The 15,401-nt window shown below is 59.1% G+C and overlaps 1 protein-coding gene across 1 annotated transcript; it reads right to left on the bottom strand.

Moving 5' to 3' along the window:
* Positions 1-1,398: 1,398 nt before the first annotated feature.
* VOLCADRAFT_94342 (uncharacterized protein) lies at positions 1,399-14,144 on the bottom strand (the record flags this gene model as incomplete). Its single annotated transcript, XM_002953529.1, has 17 exons — positions 1,399-1,848; positions 2,347-2,481; positions 3,091-3,387; positions 3,648-5,783; positions 5,952-6,574; positions 6,967-7,288; positions 7,475-7,620; positions 7,681-8,073; positions 8,513-8,801; positions 9,208-9,248; positions 9,835-9,880; positions 10,319-10,621; positions 10,756-11,013; positions 11,137-11,325; positions 13,173-13,262; positions 13,879-13,938; positions 14,142-14,144. 17 exons carry the CDS (start codon positions 14,142-14,144, stop codon positions 1,399-1,401), a joined length of 5,781 nt encoding a protein of 1,926 aa, XP_002953575.1.
* Between the last annotated feature and the right edge of the window lie 1,257 nt (positions 14,145-15,401).

Raw genomic sequence — 15,401 nt, 5'->3', positions numbered from 1 at the left:
GCACGTGACGACGTAACGCCTCGCAAGGTGAAGCGGCACGACGCGCTGAACGATGAGCGTAAAGCGAGACGCGGCACGGGAAGGGACGCAGAGCGGCTCAACGTTACTCAGTCCGGTACAACACACGGCACGACACTCAGCGACGGCGGCACGGTTTCACAATCCCATGCGAATAACCATTATGCAATAATACCGTGGGGGGTGCTGCAGGCGAGAGGCATGTAAATCTCGCACCTCGCATCACCTCGCAGCCAGCGTCCGTAGGTGGCAACAACGGCCGCTACAGGAGCCTTTAATCCATATCCTGTTTGTCTTCCTGTCTGTCATTCTGTGACACACATAGCATTTTTAAATCAGCCTAACCCCCTTTTTCCCCCACATACTTCTTCCTACACGCACATATACATACATACATACATACACACATACAACAAAGCAGCGCGCAACGGAACACGGCACATACTTCGGCACGCCTCGCCCCCCTTTTTACTTCTGCAGGACTATAGGCCGGCAGGATGTTTAAACCAAAAATGATAACGCGAGGGCCTGAATAGACAACCCTAAACCAATCATCCTTACTTAAAATCGAGACTTATATCCACCAGCTTCAAGCAGCATTAATTAGTTGGTAGTGGTAGCAGTGACGGTGGTAGTACTGGGGCGGCAGCGGCTACGGCAATAACGGTCGCGGTGGCGGCAGAGCTGTCATATTTCGGAGCCCGCCGCTGTCCTGCTGTGTCCCCGCCTCGCCGCGCCGCGCCGTAATTATTTCCCCTACACTCCCCCCAATATCCGCCCCACCCCAACCCACCCGACAAATTCGTGCCTATTACCGCACATGCCAAAGTGCGATACAAATCCTAAATAAAACTCAGCAATTTAACAGCCCGCCACTAGGCTTCACGTCTTGCATGGGCGGCTGCCTTCACAAGTTCAGGGGATGCGGGGAAATCAGGTACATCAGAGGAAATTAACGGACATCAGAGGAAATTAACGGACGAACATACACCCATCCCTCCTTCCGGCGCTCCATTTTAAGGGAACAATGCGCGCGCCCGCCACACACGCACACAGATACTACCACTACACTAATATAATAAGGCGCGGGTGCTCCCCCCGTACATACGAACACACATGTTAACATACAAGTGTGCAAAGAATCCCATCTTGCTCTCGGAGGGCAAAAAGCTGTACAGCGGCCCACCGATCACCACAGCATACAAGAACCCCACCCTAAGCCGACGACCATCATCGCCATCCCAAACACTACCCCCGTCATCCTCGTCGCCATTATGTAAAACATCTTCCTCGCCCCCACCACCCATCCCCCCATTCCAACGGCCCTTCAAGGACCCCCGTGCACTTGCACTTGAATGACATGCAAGTTACTCCTCCCTTTCAAGACGATGGCGAGGGGCTCCCTCCCATACACCCCGCCAATGAGGCCCCATCCACAGCCCTCCCGCCGCCGCCATCCGTCTGCTTCATCCACACTGCCGCCACCTTGTGCTGCGACGACTGCGGCTCCGCGGGCCCATCCCGGGGAATCATGCCCCCAGTCATTGCCGTCGCTGCGGCGGGGTTTCGCGGCGGAGCCGCTGCCGCTGCAGCAGCAGACGTGCCGCTGTCAGCAGCTGCCGTTGTTTGGGTCTGTACAGGTCCCGCAGGACCCTTGGCCTGTGCCTGAGCTTGCGTCTGTATTTTGCCTTGGGCGAGTGACTTGGCCTGAGCTTGCTGCTGTGGTGGTTTTCTCTGCTGCTGCTGCTGCTGGGACTCGTACTGGGGCTGTAGCTGCGGCTGCTTCTGGCAACCCGCGTCCCGTGCGGGTGGCGCGGCGTGGGTGTGACCCTGGCCGTGTGCGTGTGCATTTCGCTCCATGAGGACGCTGACCAGGAACAGAGAGCCCTCAATCTCCTGCAGCACCAGCGACAGCAGCAGTAGCAACAATAGCAGCACAAGTATCGGCGTTTGTTGTAGTAGCAGTAGCAGTAGCAGCAATAATCGCAGTGGTAGTAGAGGATTAGCACATAGCACTAAAAACGACACAACAGCAACAAGACCGCCACCAAGTTTTCAACTACTGTCAGTGAAAGATAAATGGAAAAGCGCCCTTGGCAAACCAAACTCCGGCCCCCCAAAACTCCTATCCCCATGCAAACAAGTAAGCAAAGTCCCGTCCACTCCGCACCCCGACCTTGGCACCGTATGCCCCCATCTTGCCACTGCCTCCTGCTCCTTCTAGCTCAGCAACCTCCCTGCCTCCCTGCAACTTTTCCCTCTTCCCCCCACCCAAGTTCTGCTTCCCCTCCCCTCCCCAAAAACATTTCCCCCCCTTTTTCCGCGCACCTGTGGGCTCATCACAAAGTCATGTTGTTCGTCCAAGTGTACGACAAGGCCGACCTTGATCAACGCCAGGCGCCTGAGGGCTTCCTGCTGCTCTTGCGTCGCGTCGGGCGACAGCCAAACCATCAGCGGTCGCCACTGCGGGCACAAGGAGGCCGAGACGGGGGGCCACAGATAGGAACATTGGACAGCCGCTAGGTTGAAGAAGGAGGTAACAACAGAATATAAACGACCGTTAAACGTCGAGCCTCGTGACAAACCACGATGACATTTTGACCGGCACGTAATGATCTGAAACATCCGCCTTGGGCATTGAAGGATAAAGAAAACCGGGAACGTGTGTTCAGCGGAGCTTCAAGTCAAAAGACACTTACTGTACAGTTACATGATCAAATCACACCTACGACCTGATCTTCTCCATCACACCAACGCAATCCAACATGCAGCCGCGTGCAACAGGAAGTATTCTCTCCACTCTCGATAGGAGAATGGAGACTGGAGAGTGGAGACACCCCCAGCAGTCCGTGAACACGGAAGGGAGCAGGGTCAAGTGTGTGAAAGGTGGAAGGGGAGATGTCGCCTCTGGCATCCCATTCGCGTCCGACTGCCCAGCCTTAGCTTAGCCCCCAGCACACCTTAGCTCCCCTTAGCGCCCAGCACATCTTGATTGCATACACACAAACTGACACGCACAGCAGCACTCCGGCAGCAGCAGCAGCAGCATCCTCTCCGTCCTCCAGCACTCACCTTCATGACTGTGACAGGAATGTCCTTTCGCAATTGAACCTCCGAAACCGCCATCACTGGCGGCATGTACGGCAGCAAATCCGGTGGCAGATCCGCGCACACACTTAGCAGCTCCACGTCACTGGGTACGTGCAGCGTTGCGCCCATAACGTTGGTGGTCGCGGCGGTGGAGGTGGAGGTGCAGCCAGAGGAAGAGCCGGAGGAACACTCACCGCCGCCGCCGCTGCCGCTAGAATTGGTTCCGCCGGTGGCGCGCAGCACGATGCGCGACGACCACTCCACCGTTGGGCAGCCATCCTGTGTACAAGGTAGGATAGGCACACCAAGGTGAGGAATGCCACGTAACCGCCGTATGAAATATTGGTGCGGTACGGTGCTGCGTGGCTAGGCGTACAGGGCGGGACTGGAGATGAGGAAGAAGGAAAGACAGAATGGGATCAAAGTGAGCAGCAGTGCAGGCATTACGGACAACGCACCGAAATGCCCAACTCCGATTTCTATCTCGCCCTGCCGGCCTACTATGCATCGAACTCATCTCCCCACACCATTTCCAGCACCTGTTGCGCGTGCCACAGGAACGCCGGCTTGTTGCCAAACGCCGGAGCTGGCTGCCCCTCCGGAACCAGCGGCACGGCGCCCAGCGACAGCACCTCCTGCAGGTAAGACTGCCACGCTGCCGGGGCCGCGTTCTTTAGCTCAGTATCCGTCAGCGGTGGCGACAGGTGCCGGACTGCTGCCCAGTCGGGCTCTGCGGTAGCGGTGGCTAGGGCATGCGGGGAGGCGGCGCCAAGGGGAACACCATCCGCTTCCGACTCCTCCTTGATCTGTGGAAGCTCCAGGAAGCCCTCGCCCATTGCAGCTGCCGTCGGCGCCGTCTGCGCGGGCGCGGCTGCCGGTGGCGCCGGCGCTGCTGCACGCACCGGAACAGGAATAGGAGCGGCGCCCAAAGCGCCAGCTTCCTCTGTCCGGGGGGGCTGCAGCTGTTGCTGTTCCTGGTTGGGTCCCTCGCCGGATGCGGGAACAGGAGCGGCGGCCGCCGCAGCGGCAGCAATGGCCGCGGTTGCGGCGTGCGATGCCAGGCTCAAGCGTGCTGCCGCCGCAGCGGCTGCTGCTGCGGCCGCCACAACGGCAGCAGCACGCGCAGGCGGCGATTGCAACGCCACCACTGGGCCCGTCTGTACGGTAGGAAGCTCCCTCACGTCTACCCCGAGCTCGTTGGCAGACAAGGCAATCGGCTGCAGCAGCAGCCGGCGGACACTGGAGCCACTATTGCCTGCGCTGTGGCCTGGCCCGCTGCTGCCCGCCGAAGCCGGCTTCGGCACAATCCCCAACACCGCGTTGCCGAGCCGTACACCGGAGGAGATGGATGAACTAGGGGCTGAGAGGCCGCCATTGGCGGCAGCAGTCACCACCGTGGCGGCTGCGGGGCCGTTGGTGGCGCCGCTACCGGTGCTGTCGGATGCCGCTGGCGCTTGGCGCCGGGCCGCTGACCTGGCCGCTAGCTGCTGGGGCGGCGGCAACGCAGGCATTGCTGGCATGACATGGACCCTGTTTAACGCTGCGGGCTCCAATGCGGCGCGACTGGTTACGGCAGCTGTGCCCTGCGGGCCCATGGGTCCGCTGGAGGCCGCCGCCAAACCCACTGCCGCCGCCAAGGCAGCCCTGCTGCCAGACCCAACGTCGCCGAGACCTGCCTCCGTCACGTTGGCAGATGACGGCAGTGCTGCCATCGTCGCCGGTGCCGGCACCGCGGCAGCACACGTGCCAGCTATCCCGCCGCTAACCCCGCTCCCGTCCATGCTGGTCTCAGGCCACAGCACCGGCTCCACAAGATATACCCGACCGTCGGGTGTCCGTAGGACCCGCTGCGCGGCGGCGCCACCGCTAGCCGCACCGCCGCCACTGGCCGTACCGCCACCGCTAGCGGCGCCGCCGCCGCTGGCGGCGGCGGCGGTAGCGGTGGCAGGGGTACCGGGGGCCCCGGCTGCTGTTGCCGCCGCAGGGGACGGCACAGTGCCGCTGGGGGACCCTAGGAGCTGGGCCACGGTGCTGATTGTACTGGTGGTGCTGGGTACCGCCGGTAGACCACCGGATCCTCCTGGACCCAGAGACGTGCGGAGTACAACTGAGTTGGAGCCGACGTTGGTCAGCTGGTTGTGTTGCTGGGGGGGCGTTTGCTGCAGCAGCTGACGGTTCTGATGTTGCCGCTGGGAAGTTTGTTGCTGCTGTTGCGCCCGCCGCCGTGCTTGTTGTTGCTGTTGCTGTTGCTTGTCATGTGGTTGCAGTGGTGCGGATGAAGAAGGCGGTGGGACTGCAGCTCCCCCAGTGACAGTGATCTGGGTCTGCTGCGTTTCCAGCAGCTGGGTCTGCTCTGAGGCCGCCCGCTCCCTGCTGCGCTGCTGCTGCTGCTGCGGCGGCCGCCCCCCACCCACCTGCCCGTCGTGATCCTCCAGCTCAAGCTGTTGCTGCTGTGTCAGCATGCCGAACGGTGCCGACGGCTGCCGACGACTGAAGCCCATGGGCGCCACGACCTGGGAGCCGCCGCTGCCGCTGCCGTTCCGCGTCACCGCCAAATCAGAGGACGTTGCGTACAGGATGCCGCCCATGTCAGGCGCCAGATCCGCAGCGGAGGACAGACCGGCACAGCTGTTGCCACCACCGTCGCCAGGTGCATCGCCATCGACTACACCGTCCTGCGAGGTGCGTACCGCCCAAACGAGGCTTAGTGGCTGGGGCTGCAGCGGCCGCCGAGGCGGCATGATACCGTCGCCGCCTAAGGAATGTAAGCTTCGTAATGCAACTCACCCTGCCGCCGTTATGGTTGGCGACACCTACCCGGCCTGCATCATCGGCACACTTACCTCATAGGTCGGCGCCGGTGGCAGCACCACCGCGCGGCGGCCGTCCTTCAGGGTGATGATCTCGGCTTGCTGGTCAAGAGGGATTCCAAGGACCGCAGCTGCCGCTGCAGCTGCTGCTGCCGCCGCTGCGTCTGCAGCAGCAGGCCTATACCGGCCCAGGCCCGCTGGCTGCGGAGCAGCCACTGCCGCCGGGGCCCCTGCGGCGATCTCCTCTGTCGTGCCGCCATCCCTGTCCACAAAGCCCACATCCACTGCAATCCCTCCGTCTGGCAGTTGCACTGCCCGGGGCTGCCTCGGACCCCTCGACGATGGCATCGGCTGTAGCACACGCTCGTAGGGATGGTACTGGGCGACGGTCCGAAGACCCTGCGACGTCTGCTGCTGCTGTGGCGGCGGCAGGGCCAGCAACCGCAGGGGTTGCTGCTGCTGGGGCTCTACCGCGGGCTCTGCTTGCGGTGCTTGAAGAGGTGACGTGGCGGCGGTTGTAAGATGGGAACGGGTGGGCGCGAGGCCGCCGGTGGAGTTCGACGGCGTGGGGCCGCCGTCGCGGCGAGGACGCGTCCCCAGCTGCGTCGCAACCACCGTCACTGCCGGAATCACGCCACCTCCCTGGAGTGACCTCCCTGTCAGGTTAGAAGTTTGTTCGGCAGTGCGGAGCACGAGGTATAGAGAACTGTTCGGTTAAGATAAAACGCCCAGGAGTATGGCGGGGTCGGCGGCCAGGCATGGGACCTGAAAAGTGTTTATTTGTCATCTAGCAAGCCAGGGGAATGAACCGGCTATGGGCGGCCTTGCAACGCCGAGATTCAGTATTCGGGCGAAAGGAGGAGCATCTAGCGGAACTCCTGGGAGGGAAGGATGTGGATGGCGGATGTTGGAACGATGATGGGTGGCGGCGGGACACCCTTCCTTTCAGTGACTGCATGGTCAGCATAGCAACAGATGTTGATGTTTCGATTGCACTTGTCAAACTCGGGACACCCAGCTTCGCCCCAACGCTTGCTGGTCAGCTCACCTCCCAGCGCGCAGCCGTCCGCCCCTTGCCGCAAGGCCCCGCTGTTGTACGACCCGCCGCCATCGACGGCGCTGTTGCCGCCGCCACCTCTGCCCATATCGCGCCCCCTAGCAGGCAACGGGTAGGTCGCCGCGAGATCTACGGAGTCTCGGCGACGAGGGGGCGAATCGGCCGCATCCCCGTCCCCCGAGAGGCTGGTCAAGCCGAGCACAGAGTGCTGCGGCCGCTGTCTTTGGGGCTGGTGCTGCTGCTGCTGATGGTGGCGGTGTTGGAGGTAATGACCGTGGCTGTGAGGGTGGCGATGGAAGGATGCAGGCTGGAGCTGCGGGGAAGCCGTGCCAGCCTCAAGCCAGGAGCCGGCAGCGCCGGCCTCGTGTCCACGAGTAGCTGCTGCCGCGGCGGCACGGCCCCCGCCGCTATTAGTAGAGCCGTTTCTGCCGGAGCCCCTTGCACTGCTCCCGCCCCCGCCACGCCCTAGGCTGAATGACGGACTGCCCTCTCCCTCCACCTGCTCTTGGTGCTGTTTCTGCGTGGACGTCGCCGCCATCAGGTGCTGATGTGCGGCTGCGATGGGTTGCATCGCTAGCCGCGGCACCCCGGGCCCGCCGCGGCTTCTGTCCAGCGGGCCCCCCCCCCCCCCTCCCCCGGCGACTGCTGCAGTCAATGCGAAGCCGGCCGGGTCCGGCAGCAAGCGTAACCGCTGGCCTCCCTCACCCGCCGCCGCCCCAAGAACCAATGGAATGGCCTTCGCACCAACCCCAGCCTGGCTCTGCCCGGCTGTCTGCAGCAGGGACATGCCGCCACGCACACGCAGGCGCAGCGACGACGAATCACAAGCCCCCCCCCCCCCCCCCTGAAATCTCCACCCCAGTACACCGTCGTCGTCGGGAGCCGCTGCCTTTGCGCTGGGGTCAGCGGCCAGTCCCGACCGCTGCCCCGGCCCCATGGTAGCGGTGGAGACGGGAGCCTCCTGAATCCATGCGTTGACGCTTGGAGGCCCCACCAGGGATGTATCCTCCTCCGCATCGCCGCTACCGCGTTGATCGTCCTCGCAGCCCTCAACCTCACCCTCCAGCGCCGTAGCGGCCGTGCCTGTGAACTCCGCGTCTGGGGAAAGGTGTGGCGCGATGAGTAGTATGTTTTTATCTTGGGTGCCAGATCGCGGGGTTGCTTGGGAGGTAGTGAATACTAGTGAGCTGAAGCAGGATGGGTGAATAGCGAGACAAGGCATTTCCAGGAGACCTGGATACCACGCCACCGCAAAATGCACCTCTTCCCCTTCGCCGAATCGCATGGACGCACGTACGTACATGCCTAGAGGCATGCACAAGCACGCGCGCGCGTACATTCAGGGGTCTTACTGCCCACAATGCACAGCAACAATATCCCAACCCACCATCACCACCAAACCCTTATCCTCCTAAGCAACAACCTCTAGTAATGATCAACCACCCCTACAATTGCACCAAATGGCGGTGCCCCCATCTGTTCACGGTGGCTACCATATGCATCCCTGCCCGGGATCCACAGGGACAACCGCACTTACCCGCAGCTTCCAGCCGCAACGCCGTCTGCGGAGACTGCCGCTTCTGCGGCGGCCCCTCCAGCTCCTCACCCTCCTCATCATCATCCACAATCACTGCCACGTGCTCCTCCACGGTGCGCCGCTTGAGCTTCCGACTAAGCCCGGCGGCCGCCGCCCCCGCAGCGCCAGATGCTGTACCCATGCCTCCTGACATTGCGGACCCGTGGCCTACTAAGCCGGACGCCGCCTGACCCCGCCTAGCCCCCGAGACCAGCACAACAGCACGCGCCGCATGAGGCGCACCAACGCCCTGCAAAGCACAAAGTAAGAGATGAATGGCGACACAGCTACCAGCAGCGCAACGCAGGTATCAGCCGAGTACCTTGTGAGTGTGCGTGCATGTCTAAAAGCTATGCAAGGAGAGGGCGAGTGGAAACGCATGGCTCCGTGCATGGCTCCGTGAACATACATCACTAGGTTCCGAAGACGATCGACGTCGGTCGGACATGGAAAGATGGAAAGGGATGAAGCCTGTGCAGCACGCCTGTGTAGGAGAGGGGAGCACTCGCGCCCATTACCTAGCCACCTCTGGCTGCCACAAGCGCGCCTCGGATTGAATTAAGACCCCTAAAACTCTGGAGAGAAGCTAGCTGATCTCAAGATGTACGGCCTCAGCTAGCCGAAAAACGTTAAGGTGCCCTCTCCATGGCACTCACCGCGTTGTTCCCACCATCACTGTAGAGTGTGGGCGACTCGCCTGCCCAGCGAGAGGGTCACGGAGTGAAGGTTACGAGGGACACGGAAGGGCAGGGGAATAGGGGAGGAAGTTCGCGAACTTGCAGGACGCGACGGCACCAGCTGCACAGCCGAACAGCAGAGCGGTTGCAACCGAAATACAATCGGGTGGGAACAAGCAAACGAGAACCTTGGGGTAGAGGCAGGTGGGGATACATTGATCAGGGGGGTGCAACCTTTTAAGCAGCTCGATTGCCGGGCCCCAAGAACACACGTAAACTTGCGGTTTTAAGGTGCCACGAAAGGTGCACGAAAGGTGCATATGAAGGGGGAATCATATGCAGGATACAAAGACTCAACTGCCGACATCCAAAGGCGCAACGGCTGACAAGGGGAGGGGGTAGCCCAGACCCCTCCGCTGCCTCTCGCGTCAACCTAGGAAAAAACAATCCCCGCCCTGCTTCAAAACGCCCCAGCCATCCAGCTCCCCGCAGGCTGCCATTTTGCCAAACGCATTGCTGGAGTGAGTAATACAATCATGTAATGGTTTTCCGTCCACTCCCTCCCTCGCTCCTCCTCACCGCCGTATCGCCTCCAGGAGCCCCCACCTCCCTCCAGGGAGGAAGGCGCCGGGGACTCAGCGAACTCAGCCAGCTGGGAAGGGGGAAATCATTACAAAAGCGTAAGATGAGCTAATGAAATCCAAAGGAGAAGTGGAAGGGAAAGTGGAAGTGAATATAGACGAGCCGCGAAGGAAGGATGTGAGGTCACCGCGGCGGGCGCTGGAGAGGCACTCCAGTGTCAGGCGTTTGTGTGCAACCACCAGCCCCTTCTCAAGCACCGGCACCGGCCCACTCCCGCCCCGTTGCCAAACGTGTGTCCCGCTAAACCCAGGATGCGCTGCTGAACCCACAACACCCTAGCCCACCCAACTCCTTACACACCGAAGACCCGCCACACCGTACATCCACCCGTTACACACCAGGGGTTTCCTCCCTTCCCCCTTCTTCCTTCCTTCCTCCACGCAAACGGCGATGCCGCGTCGTCCCACCCCGACCCACATGGCATTAGTCCCCACCAAGGAAGACGCACCTCGGAAAGCCGGCGAACCTTCCTGGGTGGTCCACCACCACCGCCCGCCGCCGCGGCGGCGGCTGCTGCTGCCACAGACGCGGCCTCCAGCAGTGGCTGAGGAAAGAGCGCTGCCCAGTCACCTCGCTCGTCCCAGCCGCCCTCCTTGCATGACCGCACTGGGAAAACGCAGCACGAGTGGCCGCAGCAGAAGCGGTTGAGCGGAGGCTCGGGGCTGCTGCGCACCAGCCGCCGCGCGCTGCAGGTGATGCAGCTGCGGTATCGTGGCCGCGCAAACTCCAGCACTAACCCCCGCAGCTCAGTCTGACCAAAGAGAGGGGACATGCGTGCGGCAGTGAGAACGGCCCTGTCGAGGGAAGCGAGAGCTGCTGGGTCCCCTGTAGCTCTACCGAGCCTGGGGTTCCCCTTACCACCTGAACCTCACCGCAAAACCCTACCTGCAGCTCCTGCGCGTCGCGGGTTTTCTCCAGGACTCTCTGCAACTCCAGTGGCATAATGGTGGAGCGCGCCAGGTAGTTTTGCCGGGAAAGCCGCACCGCATCAGCCAGCTTTTGCCTCAGCTGACGCACATCGGCGGCACGGCTGGCGGTGTGCGTGAGCAAATCGCATAGGACCCCCTGCCAGTCGGCCAGCTGGCCTCCGCCCCGTGGTGCTGCAGCGGCGTGGGAGCTCCCTGGCCGGTGTTGGTGTTGGTACTGAAGGGAAGGGGATGGATGAGCATGGTGATGGTGGTTATAATCGTGGTGATGATTGTGGGGGTGATCATCGGGGTCTGCAGCGGCGCCGGCCGTAGCTACAGTGCCATGGCACGGGCCCACCACTGCATCGTCTGTGAGGGCAGCGCCGGCGCTGTTGATGTTGCTCACAGTTCGCCCTGACGAGGTTCGCCCGGCCTCAGCTGAAGGGTCGCGGCCAGAGTTCTGTGGCAGCTGCCTTTCCCCCCCGCCGATGAAGCCGCGTCCAATCCCAAGCAGGACCTCTGCGTTCAGGATGTCGTCCAATAAGCGCTGCGCGCCCACCGGGTCGACCGGGAAGAGTTCCTTGGCTTCGCATAACATGCGCAGCTTGGCCGGGTCGCGAGGCCCTGCCTGTTCGATGGCGCGTTCAATTGCCCTCAATGTTGACTCCTGTTGCGGAGGCGTCCCGCCAGTGCTGCGTTCTGGCGAAGCGTCCGTCCGCGCCATGGCTTTGCGCTGGGAGCGACCAGCAGCCACGCCGCGCCTGGCAGGCAACCGTATGCAGATAGGCCCAAAGTAAATTACGGATTCGCAAGGTTCGTACACCGAATCTCCTCAATCGCGCTTAGCATAGAGCCGCAAGCAAAGGCAGGCAAGGGCAGCCAAATAAGTACGTTGCCGGGCATGGCGCAACTCAGCATGAGTTGAAACAGGGGGACACCAACGTCCGACAAGCCGAAGAAAACGTAGACAACATGAATATGTTCCGTAAAAGGTTTACGCATCAGCAGCTGCCCGTTTGGCGTCAGCGGGCGGGATAGGCAGCCCCTGGGGAGGGGTGTGCACTGTAAGGCGCGCATGCATCAACATAATGGACTTCATAATGGAATAAAAAGGCTTTAAACCTTACATACCAGCAGCACCGCGTCCCTGCGTTGGTCGCTCTTCCAAAATGAAATAGAGCGGCAACAAGGTCCGACCCCCTATACCTGCAGTCTACGGAGCTCCACCAAAGGCCTTGTTCACTGTAGAAGCCACCAAGGGGAAGAAGCAAGACCTGCGGCCCACTATACACGCGCCTTGTCCGCCCCCAAGGCCGTGTATCTTAACGGCGTCAACGTTTTGCTCCAGCTACAGACAATTTTATGTTGTTACATGTCAACAAGCACTTGCGTGTGACTTTTATCAGTCGCAGCTATCTCCTCCAACTATGAACGTGGAGAGCGCATCAAGTCACTCTGTACCCCTTTACTTATGAGAACGCATTGTATATATGAAATGGCGGCAAGTCATGAATTGGACAAGAGTTGTTGTCCTGACATGCCAGTCACGGTACGGGACAGCGCTTCTTCGCATGGGCGACCCTACAAGTACCCGGGAAACTAACTAATGCGTAATTGAAATCTGCACACTTTGATTGCAATAAATATATCGCTAAGCTTCATCACTTCGAGTCCAACAGGTGTCCTAATATATCAGGGCTTCCTCTCCAAGCCTATGCATTTGGGTCCTCTGAAAAAGGGTTAATTTGGAAGATGCGTTTGATTTGTGCATATTTCAAAAATTCCGATGCGCAAATGTTGTCGAATAGGAATAGAAATGTAATTTCCTGCCATGAGAGGCCACTTGTTTTTCTCACCAGGAGACTGGGAACCGTTAATTACAAGCTTCATGAATTTTTTCGAGTTTAGTCGTCATTTTATATGGACAGATGTCACATCCAAAGCAGGGTAGCTACTTACTATGATCTTTTGGCGACTTTAAGCACATCTGGATAGCGTTATATTTGACTTTTTACCGCACACCTCATCAACTCTAAGCAAGTTGCTTAACTCAGTACACACATAGCAACTGCTGACTTCCAAGTGTATTCAATCGCCCGTTGAGCGGACATACAGCGATAGACATTAAGCGTATTAAGCTCTGATAGATTGGGAATTATTATGTTCCTGAATACCGCTGCGCTGAATGGGGAACTTAGTCGCCCTTCATTATGCGCCGCGAGTTTCCCTAAGACGGTACGAAACGCGGCCCATCATAGCTGCTGAGGGAAGACGTAAAATTAGAGACAAAGAAAGCCCGAATCAGAGATATTTACAAAAATTAACACGGCCCCAGTTGTGTGCCACTTGCACCCACTCTCACACATTACTATCGTACAGAATTCGAAGAGGCACCTCCCTCTCCTCCCTCTCCTTACTCTCCTCCTCCCTCGCTACCGCGAATGCCGCTTGCCAGCCATGCTGAGCCAGGTGAAACGTGGCGCCCTGTGCATGCAGCGCGGCGCGGTGTCAGAAATGAATGCACGAGGCCGACCTGGTGCACCTCTACCGTAAGGCACGATGTGTGATGTGGTACGACTAGCCGATTATACCCCACGGGTTCCGCAGAGTACGGTAACGCACTTCTGGGTCAGATGCTGTCAGGTTCTCATTACGTCGTTGCGGCTTGGCACTGTTTGAGACCCTCGTTTCCACCGTCCAATCAACCCCGAGATTACACATGCCCGCTGCTGACATGAGCAGCAGACGAGAAAGTATTGGTGGACCGAAGCTGAGCCAGCAGGGCGATCTTCAGGTGCGGTGCATGGCGTAGGCGCCCACGGCGGCGCGAAATGTTAAGGGACTGGAAGGAGGTGAAGTGACGTGGAGAAACACGCACCGTACGACGATTATCGAGACATCCTAGTGTCCAAGGACAAGATCCGAAATAGTTCACAAAACGATGTTTACTTTTGTTTAGGTAGCTGCTGTATACCAACTCCTGACATGTATTGAAATGGATACTATCAAGAATTTCGTTCATCTCGGTTGTTGACAAAAATTCAAAACCTTTACCTTCGTTTTCGGTAATGGTTTTTAAACGAAACAGGAATCGGCTTACATCTGCTGCAAAATCCCGAGGGTTAATAACGAGGTGCTGGCCTGTGCGGGCGCGCGTAACCTGTGCGGCCATGCGTCACCATGGGCAATGTGCATTGTGGATATTACGTTATGATACACCGAACTGGAATTCTTCAGCGTGCCGAGCCAAACACTATGGAAATGGCCGCTGTACGCAGTGCAGCCGGCATATCGGCGTACGAGGCCGACGTAGGATCTGCCAGCGATAACTACCTAACAAGTTATGACAATAATACTGCTTACCATTAATTCACGACGTGCACAAGACGGCCCAAGAGGTTTCAAGACGTTTGTGACCCACCAAAACCGGCAAGGTCCTTTTTCGTTCGAATCGGTGTGGCCTAACGTGACAAGGGCGGTGAACGCCTTCCACATCTGTCAGGTCTCTCTGCTGATACAATTATGCATAAAAGACATAAATTAAATTGCACATGCGCCGGCTCACTATCCCAGGCTAAGAAATGCCCCAATCCTGGACCTGGTGTACCGATCCACACTCCTCGCTTTTAGCAGCCACAGCGTTGCCAGCGCCACTAAGCAAGCAACCATTCATAAAATTAGATCCATGCCATTCTATCTCTTACTAACCTTTCGCATCAAGTTGCCCTTTTTGAAGAGCAAAGTTTCCATGTACGAACCCGCGGCGCCCGCCGAATTTTTTGCTTCACATAGCTAGCAACGCAGCAGGAACATCCATCTAAATCCAAGGGTCATTGACCACAGCTGCCGACGTAGTGGTCGGTAAGGAAAATCGGAAATCAAAAAGCTGTATGGTGGGCTGATCGATGCAGCACCCAGACGAAACATCCCGGTGCCATATCTGGGACCGTTGCGAGGCGATTACACACCCATCTCGCAGCGTGGCCTTATGGGCCATCTGCAATCATTACTTAGGGATGTATGCGACAGCGCTTTACGATATGAAGTGGAGCGGTGCCAAACGCGCACATTTCGTTTTCTCGTGCGCTATTGTCGCAATCGCGTTTCGGAAGTCTGTCTGGTAGTATGAGCGTCCTGGTAACTGATTCCGCAGCTGTGTCTTATTAATTTATTGGACTACCAACTACCCAACTACCTAACGGGACGTGGCAACATCTTACCTCGAAGTTCTTCAGCGCAGGAGGTGTTGAAGCAGCTTGGATCTTACGGACGACTGCCGCAGCCTAATAGGAATTCAGTGCTTGGTCGGGACAAACGTCCGGCACTTACCTCTACGCAGAAACTTGCCGCACTCCCACGCCAACCACCTTACCCACTCCCCCACCCCAACTACCCACCCTCCCACCCCACCTACCTTCTCCCCCGCCCCACCTACCCACCCTCCCACCCCACCTACCCACTCCCCCACCCCATCCATCCATCCATCCATCCATCCATCCATCCATCCATCCATCCATCCATCCATCCATCCATCCATCCATCCATCCATCCATCCATCCATCCATCCATCCAGCCATCCATCCATCCATCCATCCATCCATCCATCCATCCATCCATCCATCC

This window comes from Volvox carteri (assembly GCF_000143455.1).
Source record: "Volvox carteri f. nagariensis unplaced genomic scaffold VOLCAscaffold_37, whole genome shotgun sequence".
NCBI classification, from domain to species: Eukaryota; Viridiplantae; Chlorophyta; class Chlorophyceae; order Chlamydomonadales; family Volvocaceae; genus Volvox; species Volvox carteri.
Note: the sequence above shows the minus strand (reverse complement) of the source record. Positions and strands in the feature narration are given on the sequence as shown.